Source organism: Acinonyx jubatus, chromosome E4 (genome assembly GCF_027475565.1).
Source record: "Acinonyx jubatus isolate Ajub_Pintada_27869175 chromosome E4, VMU_Ajub_asm_v1.0, whole genome shotgun sequence".
Classification (NCBI taxonomy): domain Eukaryota; kingdom Metazoa; phylum Chordata; class Mammalia; order Carnivora; family Felidae; genus Acinonyx; species Acinonyx jubatus.
The window spans coordinates 66,821,155-66,843,835 of NC_069395.1; the positions used below are offsets into that span (position 1 = coordinate 66,821,155).

Sequence of the window (22,681 nt, forward strand, 5' to 3'; positions counted from 1 at the left end):
TCCCTTGACAAAGTTACCTGTAATTAAAAGCTTTTAGTCTCTACGCTCGGCGCGTGGTCTATACTGCAGCTGCAGGGAATTAGGGGGTCCATGCTCAGTGCATGGTCTATACTGCAGCTGCACGAATTAGGGGAGTCTGTGCTCGGTGCATACGGTCTATACTGCAGCTGCAGGGAATTAGGGGGTCCATGCTCGGTGCATGCTATACTGCAGCTGCACGAATTAGGGGGTCCATGCTCAGTGCATGGTCTATACTGCAGCTGCACGAATTAGGGGAGTCTACACTCGGTGCACGGTCTATACTGCAGCTGCACGAATTAGGGGAGTCTGTGCTCAGTGCATACAGTCTATACTGCAGCTGCACGAATTAGGGGGTCCATGCTCGGTGCATGGTCTATACTGCAGCTGCACGAATTAGGGGAGTCTATGCTCGGTGCATACAGTCTATACTGCAGCTGCAGGGAATTAGGGGGTCCATGCTCCGTGCATGGTCTATACTGCAGCTGCACGAATTAGGGGAGTCTATGCTCGGTGCATACAGTCTATACTGCAGCTGCAGGGAATTAGGGGGTCCATGCTCCGTGCATGGTCTATACTGCAGCTGCACGAATTAGGGGGTCCATGCTCGGTGCATGGTCTATACTGCAGCTGCACGAATTAGGGGAGTCTACACTCGGTGCACGGTCTATACTGCAGCTGCACGAATTAGGGGAGTCTGTGCTTGGTGCATACAGTCTATACTGCAGCTGCACGAATTAGGGGGTCCATGCTCGGTGCATGGTCTATACTGCAGCTGCACGAATTAGGGGAGTCTGTGCTTGGTGCATACAGTCTATACTGCAGCTGCACGAATTAGGGGGTCCATGCTCCGTGCATGGTCTATACTGCAGCTGCACAAATTAGGGGGTCCATGCTCGGTGCATGGTCTATACTGCAGCTGCACGAATTAGGGGGTCTATGCTCGGTGCATACGGTCTATACTGCAGCTGCAGGGAATTAGGGGAGTCTACGCTCGGTGCATGCTATACTGCAGCTGCACGAATTAGGGGGTCCATGCTCAGTGCATGGTCTATACTGCAGCTGCAGGGAATTAGGGGAGTCTACACTCAGTGCACGGTCTATACTGCAGCTGCACGAATTAGGGGAGTCTATGCTCAGTGCATACGGTCTATACTGCAGCTGCAGGGAATTAGGGGGTCCATGCTCCGTGCATGGTCTATACTGCAGCTGCACGAATTAGGGGAGTCTGTGCTCGGTGCATACGGTCTATACTGCAGCTGCAGGGAATTAGGGGAGTCTACGCTCGGTGCATACGGTCTATACTGCAGCTGCACGAATTAGGGAGCTAGGCCTTTCCGTCCAAATACCTGCAAGAGGACACTCCCTCCTGTCTTCACAGCATTTTCAATAGTTTGGATGTGGCTGCCGTCCTCCATGGAGAGCTCCTGCAGCCTGGACCCTTCCGTCTGCCGGATCCAGTTGTGAGCCTGCTTATGTGGGTCAATCAGCAGTGGCCACTGCAGGCTGTTCCTGGTCAAGATAGCGTTCTCCGCTGAATACTGACCGGGCGGGAGCCCCTGAGAATGCCACCGGCGGATCTGGAATGAGAGCGTTAGTGCTTCCGCTGCTCCACACGCCTGCTCGTGCCATCCCTACGGGACACTGAGGCACCCTACAGGGCCACTGCTTTAGAAAAAGCAAATGATGTTTAAAAGGAGTGAGGACATGAATCATTTAAAACACTGGGATACGAATTCCGGGTAACTATTCGCTAAATTACCCCTTTCTGTTCATCAGGTCGGAGGAGCGGCCCTCACAACAAAGATGCGACGGGAGATCGATACGAAATAGGACAGGCGCCTGTTCCCAAGGACGCTGGGCTCCGACGTGTCTGTGACACGCGCAACGCCACAGAATCGTACAGATGGAGGCGCGGCGGCCACCGCACACCCGCCGCCGCCAAGGACACACGTCATCGTCTAGCTACACTGCTGCAGCCCTCACTTCTCAGGAGGAGGAACCGGGCTTCGCCCGTGGTCGTGCCGTCAGAGTAAGAGGCAGACCGAGGCTTTGACTCCGAAGCTGACTCCAATGGATAAACTTCATCCGGATTTCCTGGCAGTCTCAGCAGGTTGGGAGAAAAAAGCCCAGAAGGCCCATGGAGGTCGGGGAAGGAAAGGACAGCAGAGACATTCCAGGGAGAGGCGCCAGGGCATCCCCGTGAGGAGCCAAGGATACTTTTCAGTTTTGAAAGAAAGAAGAATATTTTGTTTAAGCCTGTGAAGAACTGTGTGCTCTTGACGTCTACATAGAAGGAAACATGAGGGGGCGAAGAATCCTGAAAACCACAGGGATTGGGGCACAGACTGCACCCAAATAGAGGCGTGGAGCAGAGGTCAGCGTGGACAGAGATATAAGCTGCTGATTCGAGTTTCTACTTTATATTATTATTATTTTTTTTAAGAAAACTTCATATTCCGTAATTGCTTCTGGATTTTTTTTTTTAAATGCGTATTCATTTTTGAGAGAGAGGGCGTGAATGGGGAAGGTGCAGAGGGACAGGGATAGAGGATCCGAAGCAGGCTCCATGCTGTCAGCAGAGAGCCTGACGTGGGGCTTGAACTCCCAAACTGTGAGATCATGACATGAGCCGAGGTTGGATGCTTAACCGACGGAGCCACCCAGGCGCTCCCAGAGTTTGTATTTTAAAAAATTAATCATGCCCCCGACTTTCATGCTTTTCCTTATTGTCTTACTGAAGTAGGTATTCCTATAGTTTCATTTTGCTAATTTTGGAACTTTCGATCAAGGAAAGTTAAAGTATATCCTCTTTTCTGTCTGGCTTCGTGGGTGTAGTGCTCCAACTGTATCCACTGTATGAACATACCCAGGCTTATTTATTTATCCGTCCTATTGGGGAGGGCACTTGGATTGTGTCTCAAGTTTTTGGCTAAAACAACGCCACAGTGAACGTTCTTTTATATTCTTTTGATCAACTTATATATGCATTTCTTTAGGGAAACACCTAGTAATGTTGGGTCTTAGGGTATGTGGATTTTTAATACTTGTAGCTAAAGTCAGCTTTCTAAGATGATTTTAGCATTTTGTATTCTCACCAGCAGTATATGAGAATTTGTTACTCCAGATCCGTGCTGACTCTTAATATTGTTAGTCTTTCAGATTTTAGTCCTTTGGCTGATGTGTTGTGATATCTCTAGAGTTAACTCTCATTCCCCCAATGAATAGTGATGGTAAGCCCCTTTCAAATATTTATTGGCTATTTGCATAGTCTCTTGTGAGCGACCTGTTCAAGGCTCTCGCCCATTTATTTACTGGGTTGAACGTCTCTTGCTCATTGATTGGTGGTTACTGTACCACGGCTAGGACGCTTCGGCCCTTTGTTGAACTCAGGTGTTACAAATATCCTCTCCTGTTCTTTGACTTCTCTTTACACCCTCTCAGTGGTGTCTTTGGATGAACAGAAGATGTAAATTTTAATGTAATTCGATTAATGTTTTCCTTTATGGTTAGTGCTGCTTGAAAAATCTTTTCTTAACCTGGGTCATGAACATACTCTCCTAAATTATGCTTTATTCCTGTGTCTTCCACAGTTGGGTCCACAGTTCAACTGCAGTTGACTTTTTATGTTTGGTGTGAGGTCATGGTCAAATTTCTTCCTTTCTTTCTTTCTTTCTTTCTTTCTTTCTTTCTTTCTTTCTTTCTCTCTCTCTCTCTCTCTCTTTCTTTCCTTTCTCTTTCTTTCCTCTTTCTTTCTTTCTTTCTCTTTCTTTCTTTCTCTCTCTCCTCCTTCCTTCCTTCCTTCCTTCCTTCCTTCCTTCCTTCCTTCCAGATATTCAATTACTCAGCCCTATTTACTGAAAAGACTACCCATTCCTCCCTGCACTGTTATATCAGCTTTGTCTGTGTGTGTATGGGCCTGTTTTGGGCTCTCTGTTCTCCTTTGGTGTCACTGTTTGTCCTGGCACACATACGGACCTTTAAGACTGTTTACATCTAATGTAATTACGGATATGTTTGGGCTTAAGTTGGTTACTACTATTATGAAAATGAGAAGCCAGTATCTGCTTCTGAGACTTTTTATAGATTGGATAGTCAGTTTAAGTTGAGTTATCACTGGGGGAATCAATCTAAAATTACTCTTTGGGGATGAATTAAAAAAGAGGTATTTCTTTTTTTTATCCTTTCAACATAGATCGACAACAAATATTTATTGATACGTGGATAAATGTGAGGTCTATATTTTTGGCTCTTTCTAAGAACGTTACCTGTGGTTCAGTAAGTTCACCGATTTTACGAATGAAAGGGGTTTCTGGGAGAGAAACTGGCTATACTTCTTAGGGTAGGTTGGGAGGATTACAACGAGTAAGAGGATATTCTGTGACTTTTGCCCAGAGGATGGGAAAGAGATGGAACTGAGGCATTAGAACTCTAATTTAAAAGGGGCCCCTGGGTGGCTCAGTCGGTTAAGCGTCTGACTTCGGCTCAGGTCATGATCTCGCGGTCTGTGAGTTCGCGCCCCGCGTCGGGCTCTGTGCTGACGGCTCAGAGCCTAGAGCCTGTTTCAGATTCTGTGTCTCCCTCTCTCTGACCCTCCCCCATTCATGCTCTGTCTCTGTCTCAAAAATAAATAAACGTTAAAAAAAATAAAAAAAAAAGAACTATAATTTAAAAAACAATTTTTTTTAAAGACCCGGAACAAAATTCAGTATTTTCCTTTGTTAAAACAAGTTGTGGAAAAGATCTAAGCCAAAACAAAATGCACTTGCGCCCCGAATTCAAATCAACAACAGCAGCCCCTTAACTGATAATAGAAATACGTTAGTACCTCGTGGTTTGGGGCCATGACTTCAATTAAAGAAAAGTTGGGCGACAAAGGGATGCTGTTTTCGGTGCAGAGAGTCTCCCATTTGTTCACAATCAACTGGCGAAATTCTGCTGTCAACGCCCCGCTGTAGACGATGCACGCTGCTGAAAGAAGCACGTCACCCCAGATTCTTTCCAACTTCTTGTCTATTTGATCGATTGTTTCTGGCCATTGAGTCTAAATGTTAACATAAAAGTGAGCTCTTGAAACTTGACATCAAATACGCTATCATGAGACATTTAGGTATTCATGGTCCTCCACTGGGACCCAGCGTTGCTACCACTATGACCCTTTTCATCGGTGTTTGCATCGAAGGGAGTAATGGAGGACATTATAACACAAACTGTTTTCTGAGGATAACACGAGTCCTACCCTTGGATTTGTCAACAGTGTCATGTGTGTTAGGGCTGATAGCCACGTCAAATCCTTTGTGTGATGAAGATAACTTTTAACATAAGTAGAGTAATTCATTGTATTATTAACGATATTCAATAATAATAGTGATCAGCATTTATCGAATCCTAACATGTCTAACCAGCATTTTACCTTGAACATCTCACTTGGCACTTCTAATACCCTGTTAAGCAAAAGCCACTGACTTCACTTTCGGAGGAGGAGGTTGAAGCTTAGGGAGGATCAGGGGGAATGTAAAACAGAAGATAAAAGATCTCTAGAGGTGTTCCTCTCCCTTCCTGATGACATCCCCTCCCTTTCAGCCACCCTTGTTTCATGCGTTTGGCGGGGGTGGTCCCTGCGCCGGACCGGGGAGCTCATGACACACTCACGGACTCTGTGCCCCTCATCAGACAAGGGAACTGACGTCTTGGGAGCAAGAGAAAGTAAGGTCTGATCTGTGCAGTCTGTTCCCTCTGTCTTAAGGCTACTTGACCAGGACTCCTTTGTTTATTTAAAAGAAATTTTTTTTTTTACATGTATTCATTTTTGAGGGACAGAGAGACAGAGCACAAGTTGGGGAGGGGCAGAGAGAGAGGGAGACACAGAATCCGAACCAGGCTCCAGGCTCTGAGCCATCAGCACAGAGCCCGCCGCGGGGTTCGAACTCACGAACCGTGAGATCATGACCTGAGCAGAAGTCGGACGCTCAACCGACTGAGCCACCCAGGTGCCCCAGGACTCCTTTATTTTTATCAGGAGTGTCTGCTGATCTCAGTAAAAAAGACCGGACGAGAAGAGAGTTTGAGGAGGTACGTGATACGACCTTCAGGGAAAGTGACATCTTGGGTTCGCCAAGCCCAGTAGCCATTAAGGACGGGACATAAAGCCGGAGAGAGCCACACCTTCTCGCCTTCCAGGCCGGTTAGTAAGACAGATGCACACTGCAGGCGCCCGGTGGCCCGTTTCCTTCTGTTTGCTAGCAGCTGCTTTTTGGCCACGAGGTCTTTGTAGGCCGCCTGCAAGGCCAGCACGTGTTCTTCCACCTGAAAGACAGTTCGTTCACCGTTGAGACCAAGTGTCACTCTCATGTTGCCTCAAGAGTTTAACTGTCATTTGTACGCGTATGGTGTGTAACCACTCCATTTACACATCCTGGACAGAGGATTGTGTTGACAAGAAAAATGTAGTAACTAAGTACAGGATTTCTTGATACTAAAGTTACTGTGTAAAATGCCACCTTCCTCACTAGGCTTTCTTACGAGCTTGGCCCTTGAAGATTCATCCTTTTCTGATTTATTTTTTGCACTGAAAATGTTGTGTCACATTCAGTTTCCTTCTCTAACAAAATGACCGAACTTTGTCATTCTAGATACACTGACCAGCCTGGAGGAACCGATGAGTTTTCGAAGTAAGGCTGGTCGGACGAAGTGGCCATTAGACTATCCGCAGGCAGTCAGCCGGAAACACATTTTCGTGAACAGCCGATAAGATGATTTCCTTCAATTACCACTTATCTTGCTAGCGCCCTTGCTCAAAAGCATTGGAGCATCTGAGTCTCTATAGAAGTCACTGCCTACAGATATGGCTCAAATTTCTGGCCTTGTCAATAAAAGCCTCCACGGTCTGACCCCAACCCCCTCCTCCCCAACGCCATGTCCTTTCCCGTAATAGTACACTGTAGCCAGACTGCTTTTGTCCACATTTCTGAAACACTCCTTAAACGTGCGTCCTTCTGGGATGTGGCTCCCGTCCTTTCCTAATGCCTGAAACCATTCCTTAAAGGGATGCAAATCCAAGGCATTCTTTAAAATTCTCACCACTTTGCAGCTGTCACAAAGCCTCAGTCTTGTCAAATCCACAGTTTATAACTGCCATTTGAGAAGTAATTATACGTTGCCTGTTATTATCTCTGGGGTTGTGGCCTCAGTATCCTTATATTATCTTTATGTTGTCATTTGTAGTTTTGAAAGATGTTTTCGTCTTCTCAAAATCTTGGAAGACTGTATTTAGCATGGGGACTTGAACACGGCAGGTTCACAAACTGTGTTCACAAAACTGTGCCTACTGAACGCAGTTCATAATTTGTGATTTCTCCTATCCTAAACATGTTATCCTGGTGAAAATACCTAATCTTTAAAAACATACACACACGAGCTACTTTTGGAGTGACTAATGATTTACGACTCACTCCTGGTTCACCCACAGTCATTACTCCGTTGCTTCTACTCTGATATAAAATGTTGTGTTTGCTTGCTCATTCCCTCCGATTTGATTTTTCTGAGAAAACACTCTTGCTACTCATGGCCGAGCGCGTCATATAGAGATTCAAGCAAACGACTTACGGATTCAATTAAACACATGAAATCTTTCTTTTTTTTTTTTTTTTTTTTTTGCTTTGTACCATCACTTACTTACTTAAATTTTTTTATTTTCTTTAGTTCCAGTTTAATGTACAGGGTTATATTAGTTTCAGGTGTATAATACAGTGATTCAACACTTCCCTACATCACCTGGTGCTCATCACAAGTGCCCTCCTTATCCCCCATCTCCTATTTCCCCCATCCCCCCCACTCACTGCCCTCTGGTGACCAGCACTGTGTTCTCTGCAGTTAAGAGTCCGTTTCTTGGTTTCTCTATTTTCCCCTTTGCTCGTTTGTTTTTTTTTTAAATTCCAAGTATGAGCGAAATCATACGTATTTTTCTTTCTCTGACTTATTTTGCTTAGCATTATACTCTCTAGCTTCATCCACGTTATCGCGAATGGCAAGTTTCATTCTTTTTTATGGCTGAGTAATATTCCACTGTGTATATATGCCGCATCTTCCTTATCCACTTGTCTACTGATGGACACTTAGGTTGCTTCCATGTCTTGGCTTTGTAAATAACATTGCAATAAACACAGGGTTGCATGCCTCTTTTCGAATTAGTGTTTCTGTATTCTTTGGGTAAATACCCAGTCGTGGAATTACTGGGTCATAATATGGAAATTCTCTTTTTAATGCTTTGAGGAACCTCCATACTGTTCTCCACAGTGGTTGCATTTCCACCAACAGTGCACAAGGGTTCCCCTTCCTCCCCATCCTTGCCAGCACTGTGGTTTCTTGTGTTGTTGATTTTAGCCACCCTGACAGGTGTATGATGGCATCTTGTTGTATCTTCCTTGACAGTCAGTGATGTTGAGCATCTTTAAACACACGGAATTTCTATTATATGACAACGCGGTGTTCCCAAGGTAACGTGTTTTAAAAAGCTTATTTATTTCTGAGAGAGATCGAGAGAGAAAGCAGGCGCACATGGATGGGGGAGGGGCAGAGAGCGAGGGAGAGAGAGAATCCCAAGCAGGCTGCGTGCAGTCAGTGCAGAGCCGGACGTGGGGCTCAAACATGAACCATGAGATTCGACCTGAGACAAAATCAAGAGTTGGACCCTTAATCAGCTCAGCCACCCAGGTACTCCCCAAGGTAACATTTTAAAGGAATGTTCATGTAATATAATATGTTCTTGCGCTATTGATTTCCCCTAAGTTCCCTAGAGTTTTACCAATTTTTTTTTTACACTAGGGCACAGATGAACAGGAGACCTATTTTTAAAATGGGAGACAGAATATAACTCAGTGAGGAGAAAACCTCAGTGAAGGGCTTAAAATCAGTGGAGTTAACTACTACACTCAGTTTTAAAGTATTAAGTGTATCTGTCAGTATTTTATATACATATATACATTTCAAATACACTTGTGTGAGTTCAATGAGTTAACATATTAGCAACTTCTCATGAAGGCCATGGTTGCGAGCTGGAGGGGAATGGAGAGTATCAGTGAGTAAGGTTCTGATTGAAATTTAGACTTTATTTTTTTCTCACCTACCACTTGATAATAATAAAAACAAACAGACAGTATTATAAATAAGTATTTGTTGGGTAAATGAGTGAAAATATAAAAAATACACAAAAAATCGTGAGGATCATGGGAATTGAGTACATACCAAAATGGAAGACACCACGAGTCAAGAATAAGTGAAAGGGAGTTCTAGATCCAAATGGTGAGATGAGGAATCTGAACTCACCTGCTCCTGTGGCCACACCGAGCCTACGGCCACGCATGGGGCTGTTCCCCATGAAAGAAATTCGGAAACCAGCGGAGCGACTCCTATATGTTGGGCGAACGAGAAGTACTCACATCCAAACATGGAAAGCTGAGACACACTCTCACCATAACCCCGTCCCTGGCACAGCGATATGCAAGAGATACACAAGAGAGAACTCACAACTCCCAACTTCTCCCTGATGGCAAAGGTTTTGAACCCAACACCTAGTGTCTCAACTTTTAAGACTTCTGCCTGAGCGATGGGAGTCCGAACAGTTAGCTCTGAAAGCCAAGAGGGCCTGCATCCATAGGACCGCTAGACTATAGCAAACAAATACTTTCTGACTGGCTGTTCCCCCAGGACACAGCACAAAGGTGGAGACAGAAATGTCTCCCGCCCAGGCTTTGCTTTAAAGAGGCCTCTCTGAATGAGGCTGTGGCCTGAGGACCAGGCTTCTAGCTTAGTGCACATTTAGGGGGGACCAGTAGGTACCATCTCCACATTCTCCCTTTGGCACACTCAAGGTCTCTGCCCTCTCCCTGGAAGGAACTTGTGCACATATATGGCATCCCGGCCTTGGTGGCTGTGGCCCAGAGGATATACCACTGAGCACCTGGCTTTGGTGGCCAGCAGCTCTTGCATTTGTGGGTCCCATAGAACTATAATAAACAAAGAAACAGATCTTAATTGGCTCAGTGCCGAGGACGCAGACAGAAACACCCATCTCCCAAGCTGTCTCTAAAGAGAACTATTTACACAGGCTTCCAATGAGCCTCAGTGCTGACTGAGATGCTTCTCTTTGGGACATTGATAGATCTTGGCACACGCTGAATACGGGGAGCCACTGAGAACACACAGGCTGCCTGGGCAGTCGCAGTGGTGTGAGAGACAACCAGGAGCTCAGGCTGGGCTGATGAGGTTCATCCCCCTCTCTGGACCACTCTGCCAGGACAGGGAGGGGTGGCTATTTTATCAAATGCACAGAGACCAACACAGAGAGTCAAGAAAGATCCGGAAACATAATTATTTATCCCAAACTACAGAATAATAAAGCAACTGACCTGAAAAATAAAACTACAGACTAATATCCTCGATGGATATAGATACAAAAATTCTCAACAAAATACTAGCAAACTGGATTTAAAAACACATTAAAAGATTTGTTACACCATGACCATGAAGGATTTAACCCCTGGATGCAAGGGTAGTTGAACATGTGCAAATCAGTACATGTTTTACATCACATCAATAGAATGATCAAAATCACATGATCATCACAATAAATGCAGAAAAAGCATCTGACAGAACACAATACACTTTCATGATAAAAATTGTCAACACACTGGATACAGAAGGAACAAATCTCAAGATGATAAAGGGCAGTTACAGGGGAGCCTGGGTGGCTCAGTCAGTTAAGCGTCTGATTTTGCTCAGGTCATGATCTCAGTGTTTGTGAGTTTGAACTCCATGTTGGGCTCTGTACTGACAGCTCAGAGCCTGGAGCCTGCTTCGGATTCTGTGTCTCCCTCTCTCTCTGACCCTCCCCTACTCACTCTCTCTCTCTCTCTCAAAACTAAACATTTAAAAAATTAAAAAAAAAAAATAAAAAGCAGTTATGACAAACCCACAGCTAACGTTATACTCAACGGTGAGAAACTGGGAGCTTTCCCTCTAAGCTCAGGAACAAGACACGGATGCCCGCCCCCTCCATTCTTATTCAATGTAGTCCTGAAAGTCCTGATTAGAGCAACCACACAAGACAAAGAAATAGAAAGCACCTAAATCAGAAAGGAATAAGTTGGGGCGCCTGGGTGGCTCAGTCGGTTGAGTGTCTGACTTCAGCTCACGTCATATCTCACAGTTCGTGAGTTCAAGCCCTGCGTCAGGCTCTGTGCTGACAGCTTAGAGCCTGGAGCCTGCTTCAGATTCTGTGTCTCCCTTTCTCTCTGCTCCTCCCCTGCTCACACGCTCTCTCTCTCTCTCTCTCTCAAAAATAAAGATTAAAAAAATTAAAAAAAAGGAATAAGTAAAAATGTCACTATTTGTAGATGATATGATCTTTGTATATAGAAAATCCCAGAGACTCAACCAAAAAACTGTTAGAGTTAATCAACAATTTTAGTGAGGTTGCAGGATGTACGACCAACACACAGAAACCAGTAGCATTTCTATACGGTAATAAAACAGTGTGGTACTGGCATAAAATAGATACACAAACCAGTGGAACAGAGTAGAGAGCCCAGGATCAAATCTGGCAAATCTGGTAACTCAACAAGGGAGCCAAGAACACCCAACGGGGAAAGGCCAGTCTCTTCAACAAATGCTGCTGGGAAAACACGCAGAACAATGAAAGCAGACTCCTATCTTACACCACTCACAAAAATTAACTCCAAATAAATCTAAATACCATAGAACTGATACCATAAAACTCCTAGTAGGAAATGTAGGCAAGAAACTGCTCGACATTGGACTTGGTAATGATTTTTTTGGCCGTAACACCAACACCACAAACAGCAAAAGCAAAAATTGATTCATGGGACTACCTCAAACTCAAAAGTTTCTGCAGAACAAGATAAACAATCAACAAAATGAAAGAACAATTAACAAAATGGGAGAACAGTTTTGCTACCCATATGTTGGAGAAGAGGCTAATCTCCAGAGAACTCCTGCAATTCAATAACAAAAAACCACAGTATCTGATTGGAAAATGGGCGGAGGAACTCAACAGACATTTTCCCAAAGGCCAGCAGGATAAGATGTTCAACATCATTCATCATCAGGGAAATGCTGATCAAACAAAACCACAATGAGACACCACCTTGCACCTGTTAGAATGGCCATCATCAAAAAGACAAAAGGTAATAAATTTCGTAGTTCCATACACATTTTAGGACTGTTTGTTCTATTTCTGTGAAAAGCGCCTTGGAATTTTGACAAGGGGTGGCATTCAATCTGAGGCTTGGTTTGGGTAGTGTGGGCGCTTTACAATAGTAATTCTTCCCAGCCATGAGCATGGATTATCTTTCCATTTATTTGTGTCTTCTTCCTTTTCTTTCTTCAGTGTCTTAACGTTTTCAGAAAATAGGTCTGTCACCTCCTTGGTTAAATGTATTCCTTGGCATTTTATTCTTTTGACACAATTGTAAATATGATTGATTTCTTAATTTCTTTTTTGGATAGTTTGTTGTTGGCTTATAGAAATGCAACTGATTTTTGTATATTGATTTAGCATTTTGCAACTTTATTTTATTTATTAAAAATTTTTTTAATGTTTATTTTTGAGATAGAGACAGAACATGAACAGGGGAGGGGCAGAAAGTGAGGGAAACACAGAATCCCAAGCAGGCTCCGGCTCCAGGCTCCGAGCCGTCAGCACAGAGCCCGACGTGGGGCTCAAACTCGGGAACAGCGAGATCATGACTTGAGCCGATGTCGGATGCCCAACTGACTGAGCCCCCTAGGTGCCCGTCTTTAAGTATTTTCTAACTTGCCTTATGATTTCTTCTTTGGCCCAGGGATTGCTTAAGAGTTTATTGTTTACAGATTACAAATCTTCACATATTTGTGAATTTCCCAGTTTTCCTCTGTTGTTGGCTTCAACTTCGTTCCATGCGGTCCGAGAAGATACGTGGTACAATACTGATCTTTTAAAACCCATGAAGACTCATTTTGTGGCCTCACATCAGGTCTGCCCTGGAGAACGTCCATGTGCACTTGAGAAGAACGTGGGTTCTGCTGCTGCGTGGAGTGTCCTGCACTGTCTGTGGGTCTCATCGGTTTACTGTTCTGTTCATCCCTCTCTTTCCTCATCTTCTGTCTCAGACCCTTTAAATCTCTGATTTTTGCTTGTTCAGTCTTTCAAGTTGTTTGTTTTTTTTTATGCTTATTTATTTATTTTGAGAGAGTGAGAGAGCACAAGCAGGACACGGGCAAAGAGAGAGTGGGGGAGAGAGAATCCCAAGCAGGCCATCCGCGCTGTCAGCACAGAGCCCAACACGGTGCCCAAACTCATGACCCATAAGGTCATGACCTGAACCGAAATCAAGGGTTGGATGCTCAACCGACTGAGCCACCCAGGCATCCCTCAAGTTTTCTTTAATTGACTTTTAGTGACTAAGAATGTCCTGGAAAACCAGGCACATCATCATTTTAAGATTTATTTACATAGTGTTTCTAATAATTATTGGAAAAAAAGCCCAAATGGACATTTACGCTAAATTAAAAATTATAGCTGAGCCTTGAACACAGGGGTTAGGGTGCCGACCCCCCATGCAACTGAAAATCCACATAAAACTTTTGACTCCCTAAAACTTCTCTTCTAATAGCTTGCTGTTGAACAGAAGCCTCACTGGTAACAGTCAATTAACACACACGCGGCATGTCACATGTATTACAGACTATATTCTTACAATACGGCAAGGTAGAAAAAAGAAAATGCCATTAGGAAAACCATAAGGAAGAGAAAAATACATTTACAGGCCTGTCCTGGTATTTATGGGGAAAAATCCGTGTAGACGGACCGGTGCTGTCCGAGACTCGACTGCATCTGTTCTCGAACTGCCTGCTTACCGGGTTGTATAGCGTCTAATTGTTTTCCTTTAAGTTCCGAAGCAGACTTTTTCCTTTCCTGGATCATTAACTTGTGTGTGGGACAGAACTAGGCTGATGTAGGCACACCGGTTGTTAAAATGTCGAGATACATCTGTGGTGGTTGCTGAACGGGCCTGCCTCATGCCCTGGAGAGCCCACTGTCGGCCCTACCCCTGCCTACCCTGGCCCTCTACCCACCGTCAGTCCTCTCTGGTGGCCTCTGGACCTGAAGCTGCTCTGTGACAAGAGCTGGCGCTCCCTGGTTGGTGCCTGAGCCACAATGGCTGCCGGATGCCTCCCATATCACTCCTGCATAGGAGAGTTTTGTAGGGTCGGAGGTCAGTGTGTGGGCTTGAGCGAGACGGCCTGGGTTAGAGCGTGGGCACCACTTAGAGGCTCAAGATGTTGGGCAAATAGGGCGCCTGGGGGCATGAGTCAGCTGAGTGTCTGACTTCAGCTCAGGTCATGATCTCATGGCTCATGGGTTCGAGCTCCACATCGGGATCTCTGCTGTCAGTGTGGAGCCTGCTTCAGATCCTCTGTCCCCCTCTGTCTCTGTCTCTCCCCTGTTCACGCTTCTCTCTCTCTCAAAAATAAAAACATTAAAAAAAAAGATGCTGGACAAATGTTGAATCTTTCGATTTAGTTTTCTCCCTTATAAACATCGCCCTTATAAACCTTCTGAACGCTGACCTGAGGATTAAATGACAAGTCTGTATAAAGCAGCAGCATGGTATTTGCAACATATTGCACACACACAATGGATGTCAGCTATTATCCACACGTATCTAAATATTACTATATAGGTAGATCATAACCTGCAACAAAATATTAGCAAAAAAATGACCTATCCACATAAAGAAAAAAAATTAATAATTTCCTTCAAAAATGTCCAACACTTTATATACATATTTGGGTTTGCAAGAAATGCCCAGGGGGCCAAGCAGGTGACAGAAATGCCTGACGTGACTTGGGGGCTCATTATCGCCTGGTGAGCATGCCGGCCCAGGGCTGCCTGATCTTCTGAATTAATCAGGAGAAGACAGATATTCAAATTTTAAATAAATACCCAGATTTAAATTAAAAAAAAAATTCATGTTTATTTTTGAGAGAGAGAAAGAGAGAGAGACAGAGACACAGAGTGCCAGCAGGGAGGGGGGGCAGAGAGAGGGAGACACAGAATCGGAAGCAGGCTCCAGGCTCCGAGCTGTCAGCACAGAGCCTGACGCAGGGCTCGAACTCATGAAACGTGAGATCATGACCTAAACTGAAGTTGGACGCTTAATTGACTGAACCACCCGGGTGCCCCATTAAATAAATTCCCAGATTTTAAAGTATAGATAACCACATTGAAATGTAGGGGTTTGGGAGACATTCCCTGCTATGTGGCCATCCACAGGGTGCCACCTCACCCACTCTCAGGATGTGTGTCCGAGGGCTGGTGACCTCAGTCCTGGCTCTCATAATGACACCCCAACTTTAGCTTAAACCAAGACATTTAAGAAATAACCATGTCTTGGGGCCCCTGGGTGGCTCAGTCGGTGAAGCGTCCGACTTTGGCTCAGGTCATGATCTCGCGGTCCGTGAGTTCGAGCCCTGAGTCGGGCTCTGTGCTGACAGCTTGGAGCCTGGAGCCTGTTTCGAATTCTGTGTCTTCCTCTCTCTGACCCTCTTCCGTTCATGCTCTGTCTCTCTCTGTCTCAAAAATAAATAAACGTTAAAAAAAATTAAAAAAAAAAAAAAAAGAAATAACCATGTCTTGGGACCCCTGGGTGGCTCAGTCAGTGAAGCGTCCGACTTTGGCTCAGGTCATGATCTCACGGTTTGTGGGTTTGAACCCCACATCAGGATCCGTGCTGACAGCTCGGAGCCTGGAGCCTGCTTCAGATTCTGTGTCTCCCTCTCTCTCTGCCCCTTCCCTTGCTCACATTCTGTCTCTCTCTCTCAACAATAAATAAACATCAAAAAAAAAAAAAAAAAAGAAACAACCATGTCTTTACAAAGCAACAGAGTAATTGATATAAACAGGTTAAGGACAGTTTTTAAGAACACAGGTTGATACTGGGCGAGTCTTCGGTAAACTGAAGTCACAAAGCTCTCCTGGGAGAAATTCGGTGAAACGGGCCAATATATTACGGACACAGTAATAATTAGCATTACTGAGCGTCTTATTATGTGATGGCGCCTTACATATAGTGTCTGTGTTATTTACTTAACCACGATTAATCTCTTCACCACCCTTGTTATCCTCGTTTTCTCCTGAACTGGTAAACTCTCCTGGGACAATGACACTTCTTGGCGAGTCGTCTCACAAAGCGCCTGTAAGTTTAATAAGCAAATAATGCCTTACCCGCTGCAAACCTCTTTGTTTTTCGGCCAGCCTCTGTCGTGCAATTTTTAGGACACGTTGAGCTTCTGCCACTTGGATCTGCTTGGGGCCCACGAGCTGAAAAACAAGGTCACAACACCTAAGTGGTCAAAAAGGTCAAGTTCGCCGTTAAAAATGTCGCTTTTGATTGGCAGGCATTTGTGTCAATTCTTATAACAACCTCTCCTGGAATGATGCGCACAAAAGGGGTGTAAAGTAACTCAGTGTGGTAACACACACTAAAACAACTAAAACAGCACAGCTGCCATAAATAAAACAACCCAACAGATGCACTTGCTATCTGCAGGCGTCAGCATAGGGTCTTTGAGGAAAGTGGTTCTCGTGAGGTATTCTGTGAGCACTGTTAAGCACGAGCTACTTCTGGGACGAGGAAGCGTCCCTTCCGGGCTGTTCTCGATATTTCCGGGGAAAGAGCGTACCTTCTGCACTTCATGATAGTTATTCAAGGCTATGACCCACTGGCACATAGAGCAACAGGCTATAGAAACGAGGGCAATCTTGTTTGGGTTGAAATCAGGGAAGAGCAAAATTTTTTTCAGCTTCATGAAAACCTAGAGAAAACACAATTCATGTATTACAAGAAAAAGACGTGCTGAGCTGAGGCTTTCTTCCCCCAGTTCATATGAAAGTGAAATTTTATTTCGTATGAGAAATACTCAACTACTCTTCGGTGGCAGAATTAACGACACGTAGCCGCGGGTGCAACGGCCCTGCAGCAGAGGAGGGGGAAGTCGCTGCTGTAAACATCTGATTATTGCTACTGTTGTCACAGTGGCTTTGCTGTACTGTTTAAAAAGGAACTTTGTTTTATTTTTTTAAGTTTATTTACTTATTTTAAGAGAGAGACAAAGAGAAGGAGAGAGGGAGGGGGGGAGGGGCAGGGAGAGGGAGAGAGAGAGTCTCAGGCAGGCTCTGAGCTGTCAGAGCAGAGCCCAACACAGGGCTCGATCCCAGGAACCATGAGATCATGACCTGAGCCGAAATCGAGAGTCGGACACTCAACTGAGCCCCCCGGTTGTCCCGGGAACTCCGTTTTAAAACAAAAGTACACCAGGTTGACTTCCTCCAGCTTGCAAGGTCTGAAGCCTCCTTGTGCACCTGAGGCGTCAGGGAGCAGGACCCCGCCCGCAGCTTCTGCCGCCCGAGAGGCACATCCGCCGGGCACGGTGCCTATTTAAAGGTCTGTCTAGTCAGGGGTGGCGGTGTGGCCGGGGGGACACGGAGGCTCACTGAGGACACTCTCTCGCTCATCCGTGTCACGTGCCCAGAGAGCCACCTCAGCTCCATGGTACTCCTTGTTCCGAGGTGGGCACATACTATTTCTCATCTACTTTGGGGAGCCAGAACCGGAATAAAATCTTTCTCAGACTGACAGTCCTTTTGTCTTCCTTTCCAACCAGGCATTTCCCCTCTTGTAGGACAGAACCATTTTGCTAAATAATTTAGACGGCAGGTGGCCCATTATCGGATTACTATTGGCGTTCTCATTATTGCTTCGAATACTGTCATGCTTTTAACAACTTCTTTAGATGAGCTATTATTTTAGCTTGAAAGATCTGTTTAAACCACCGGGAATCCTTTTGGTAAGAACGCTTCAGAGAGTGAGCAGCTGTTACGTTAATTCATGAATAATATGGACATCAACATTAACACTCTGCTAAACAATTCACCTTGTTCATACAGGGCCCTACATCCCAATAGCCAGATCATCATTCTAAGTAATTAATTAACTGTGCAATGAGCTCTTGGATGTCTGGCTTCCCTATTCCATATAAAGGAACGGGTTGCTCCTGTGACCTAGCATAATGTCTCTTATGTCCCCTGGAAGGAAGCTACTCCACCAAGCTGCTCCTCCAAGACTCGCCTGCCCAGCACGGCCTCCCACCTGCCCGGGGCCCTGAGCCCGATGCTTGCAGGCCTTGGCCCTGTTCTCATGCTCCTGGAATCCTACAGGAAATCTATATTCTTCTGAATTCAATCTATTCCAGCAAAGCCCTTCACTAGGCATCCAGACTACCTTATTTTCTTCAATTTGTTCTATGCCCCAGTCTGTCCCCCATCTCCTCAAGCATGAACTAATATTTTTTAAGTGTTCATAAGAGTTTCTGGCACATGCTGTTCTATGAATATTTGTTGAGCAAATAAAAATAAATCTCAGGGATCTAGTTCAAGATGGCGATGTAGGAGGATCCCACACTCGTCCCCTCCCACGGACACACCGGGAACTACACACAGAACAGTTATCTCCAAAAGAAACCCAGACACGACCTGAATGACCCACAGACATCGGGTGGATGTTCTGAGACACCCTCGAAATGGGCAGGAGGAGCTAAGACGCAATCTCGCCGTAACCTCCACTCTTGGCACAGTAACCCACAATCGGGAGGGAACTCAGCAGCCCAAGCTTCTCTCTGAAGAGTAGAGGGCTTGAACCCCACATCTGGCACCTCAACTTTTTAAATTAAAAAAATTGTTTTAATGTTTATTTATTTTTGAGAGACACAGAGAGAGAACACACAAATCGGGGAGGGGCAGAGAGACACACAGAATCCGAAGCAGGCTCCAGGTTCTGAGCTGTCAGCATGCAGTCCAAGGCAGGGCTCGAACCCATGAACTGGGGGACAATGACCTGAACTGAGCTGCAACACCTAACCCGACTGAGCTACCTGGGCACCCCTGCACCTCAACTTTTTAGACCTGCACCTGAGAGAAGATACTGGAAACACCTAGTTTTGCAAATCCATAGGGCTTCCATTCATGAGACCCACAAGGCCACAGTGAGCTGAGAAACAGTCCTGAAAGGGCTGGTGCAGACTCACCCACCCCAGGGCCCAGCACCCAGGAGGGCGACTGAAAAGTTTCCAGCCTTTCAGTGAAAGAGGCCTATTTGCTTCGACCTGAGGGTCAGTCTTGTAATTCAACATACCCCCAAAAACTAGCAGAAGAAGAACGAGTGGAGTCCAAAGTTAGTAGAAGGAAGAAACAACAGGAACGAGAGCAGAAATAAATGACATAGAGACTGAAAAAGCAATGGCGAAGATCAATGAATCTAAGAGTTGGTTTTTTCGGAAAAACAAACAAAATTGAAAAACCTATAGCTAACTCACCAAGAGAAAAAGAGAGAGTGCCCAAAGAATAAAGGGAGAAACAAAAGAGATATCACAACTGATACCACAGAAGTACAAATGGGTCACAAGAGACTGCTATGAACAATTACACACCAACAAATAGGACGATTTAAAAGAAATGGATAAATTCCTAAAATCATACAGCTTACCAAAACTGAATCATGAAGAAATAGAAAATCTGGACAGAATAGTTATTGGTAAGGAGACTGCATGAGTGGTGAAAAACCTCCCAACAAACAAGTCCAAGACCAGTTGGCTTCAATGGTGAATTCTACCAAACGTTAAAAAGAATTAATATCAATCCTTCTCAAAGGCTTCCAAAAAGCAGAAAGAGAAGAAACACATCCAAACTCACTCTATGGGGCCAGTATTACCCTGATACCAAAACCAGACAAGGATGCTGCAAAAAAGGAAAATTAAAGACCAATATCCCTGATGAACAATGATGCAAAAATCCTCAACAAAATATTAGGAAACTGAATTCACTATTACACTAAAAGTACCATAAACCATGATCAAGTGGGATTTATTCCCAAGGGCAAGGATGGTCCAACATCAATCAATGCGATACACCGCAGTAAGAAAATGAAGCATAAAAATCATGCTATCATCTCAATAGATGCAGAAGAAGCATTTGACTAACTTCAATATCCATTCATGAAAAAACTCTCAACAAACTGGGTATAGCCAGAATACACCTCAACATAATAAAGACTGTACATTACAAGCCCCCAGTTAACATCATACTTAGTAGTGAGAAGCTGAAAGCTTTTCTTCTAAGATCAGGAACAGGAGAAGGATGCTTCTTCCCACAGTATTGGGACTTCTAGCCAGAGCAACTGGGCAAGAAAGAGATGAAAGTCATCCCAATCGGAAAAGAATAAATAAAACTGTCACCATTACAGAGGACGTGATATTACATGTGGAAGGCCCTAAAGACTCCATCCAAAAACTGTTAGAAGAAACAAATTCATTACAGTTGCAAGATACAAAATCAATATACAAGATTCAGCTGCATTTCTCTACGTCAACAATGGACCATCAGAAAGAGAGATTATGAAAACAATCCCATTTGTGGTTGCATCAAAAAGAAAATATCTTGGGGCACCTGGGTGGCTCAGTCGGTTGAGTATCCAACTTTGGCTCAGGTCATGATCTCATGGTTTGGGGGTCAAGCCCCACGTCAGGCTTTGTGCTGACAACTCAGAGCCTGGAGCCTGCTTCAGATTCTCTGTCTCCCTCTCTCTCTGCCCCTCCCCCACTCATGCTTGCTCACACGCTTTCTTTCTCAAAAATAAACATTAAAAAAAAAGAATAAAATACTTAGAAATAAATTTAACCAAGGAGGTGACAGACCTTCCAGTACCCTGAAAACTATAAGGCACGGATGAAGGAAACTGAGGAAGACACAGTAAGTCAAAAGCTACTTTATACTCACCAATTGAAAGAATATTGTTAAAATGTCTGTAATACCCAAAGCAATCTACAGATCGAATGCAATCTCTATCAAAATTCCAATAGCATTTTCCACAAAAATAGGACAAATAATCCTAAAATGTATAGGGAACCACAAAAAATCCCCAATAGCCCAAAAGTCTTGAAAAAGAACAAGGCTAGAGGCATCACACTTCCTGATTTTGAACTGTGTTGCAGAGCTACAGTGATCAGAACAGTGTGGCACTGGCATAAAAGAGACACACAGGTCGATGGAACAGAGCAGAGAGCCTAGAAATGAGCCCGTGCATATATACAGTTGATTCATTTATGTCAAAGGAGCCAAGAATATGTGACGGGGAAAGGACAATCTGTACAATAAATGATGTTGGGAAAACTGCACAGCCACATGTGAAAGAAGGAAGCTGGACCCCTATCTCACATCACACCCAGAAATAACTCAAAATGGATTGAAGACTTGGAGGCACACCTGAAGCCATAACACTCCTGGAAGAAAACACAGGTGGTGAGCTCCTTGACATCAATTTCGGCAATGACTTTGGATTTGACACCAAACACAGAGGTAACAAAAGCAAAAATAAATAAATATGACGACATCAAACTAAAAAGCTTCTGCACAATAAAGAGAACCATCAGCAAAATGATAAAGCAACCGACGCAGAGGGAGAAAATGTTTGCAAACCACATATGTTGATAAAGGGTGAACATCCAACATATATAAAAAACTCATACAACTCAATAGCAAAAAACAAATACAAAACCAAAATGCACCAAAAACAAACAAAAACCAAAACCAGAAATAAATAAAACCCCAAACCCAATCTGCTTAAAAAATGGGCAGAGGATCTGAATGGATATTTTTCTAAAAGAAGACACACAGATGGCCAACAGACACATGAAAACATGCTCAACATCACTCCTCATCAGGGGAATGCAAATCAGAACCACAATGAGATACCACTCCACACCTTTCAGAATGGCTAGTAGCAAAAAGACAAGACACAACAGGTGTCGGCAGGATGTAGAGAAAAGAGAACATTTGTGCACTGGTGGTGGGAATGTAAATTGGGGCAGCCATCATGGAAGAAAGTACGGAGGCTCCTCAATGACATTGAAAACAGAACTACCATATGATCGAGCAGTTCTACTTCTGGGCATTTACCTAAAAGAAACAAAAACATGAACTTGCAAAGGTACATGTATTCCTACGTTCACTGAAGCACTATTTACAACAACTAAGACATGGGAGCCAACTAAGTGTCCACTGAAGGATGAACACATAAAGAAAAAATACACACACACATATACAATGTGATATATATATACACACACATATACAATGTGATGTGTATATACACACACACCTATATAATATGATATATATATACACACACATATATGATGTGATATATATATATATACACACACATATACAATGTGATATGTATACACACACACTCATATATAATGTGATATACATATACACACACTTATAATGTTATATATATACACACATAATGTGATATATATATACACACACACATAATGTGATATATATATAACACAACATATAATGTGATATACATATATATACATACACACACATATATAATGTAATATATATACACACACATACACGTAATTAATGTGATATATATACACACATATATATAATGTGATATATATACATATACATATAATGTGATACATATATACACACACATATAATGTATATATATATAACACAATGTATCTA

General features: G+C 43.9%; 1 protein-coding gene across 6 annotated transcripts in view; it reads right to left on the minus strand.

Annotated features, from left to right (window-relative positions):
* Nucleotides 1-22,681, minus strand: part of DNAH14 (dynein axonemal heavy chain 14) — a 324,348-nt gene that overhangs the window by 64,654 nt on the left and 237,013 nt on the right. For 5 of the 6 annotated variants that reach the window (XR_008293043.1, XR_008293044.1, XM_053209131.1 and 2 more), the window contains 5 exons: nt 16,762-16,893; nt 16,304-16,399; nt 6,184-6,324; nt 4,847-5,062; nt 1,368-1,598 (listed from right to left, as the gene is read on the minus strand). Coding sequence is in view for 4 of the 6 variants with exons in the window: in XM_053209131.1 (XP_053065106.1) it covers nt 1,368-1,598; nt 4,847-5,062; nt 6,184-6,324; nt 16,304-16,399; nt 16,762-16,893 (816 nt within the window). In the remaining 2 variants the exon portion in view is untranslated. The remainder of the gene's footprint in view (nt 1-1,367; nt 1,599-4,846; nt 5,063-6,183; nt 6,325-16,303; nt 16,400-16,761; nt 16,894-22,681) is intronic. The other variant, XM_053209129.1, reaches the window with a different exon arrangement.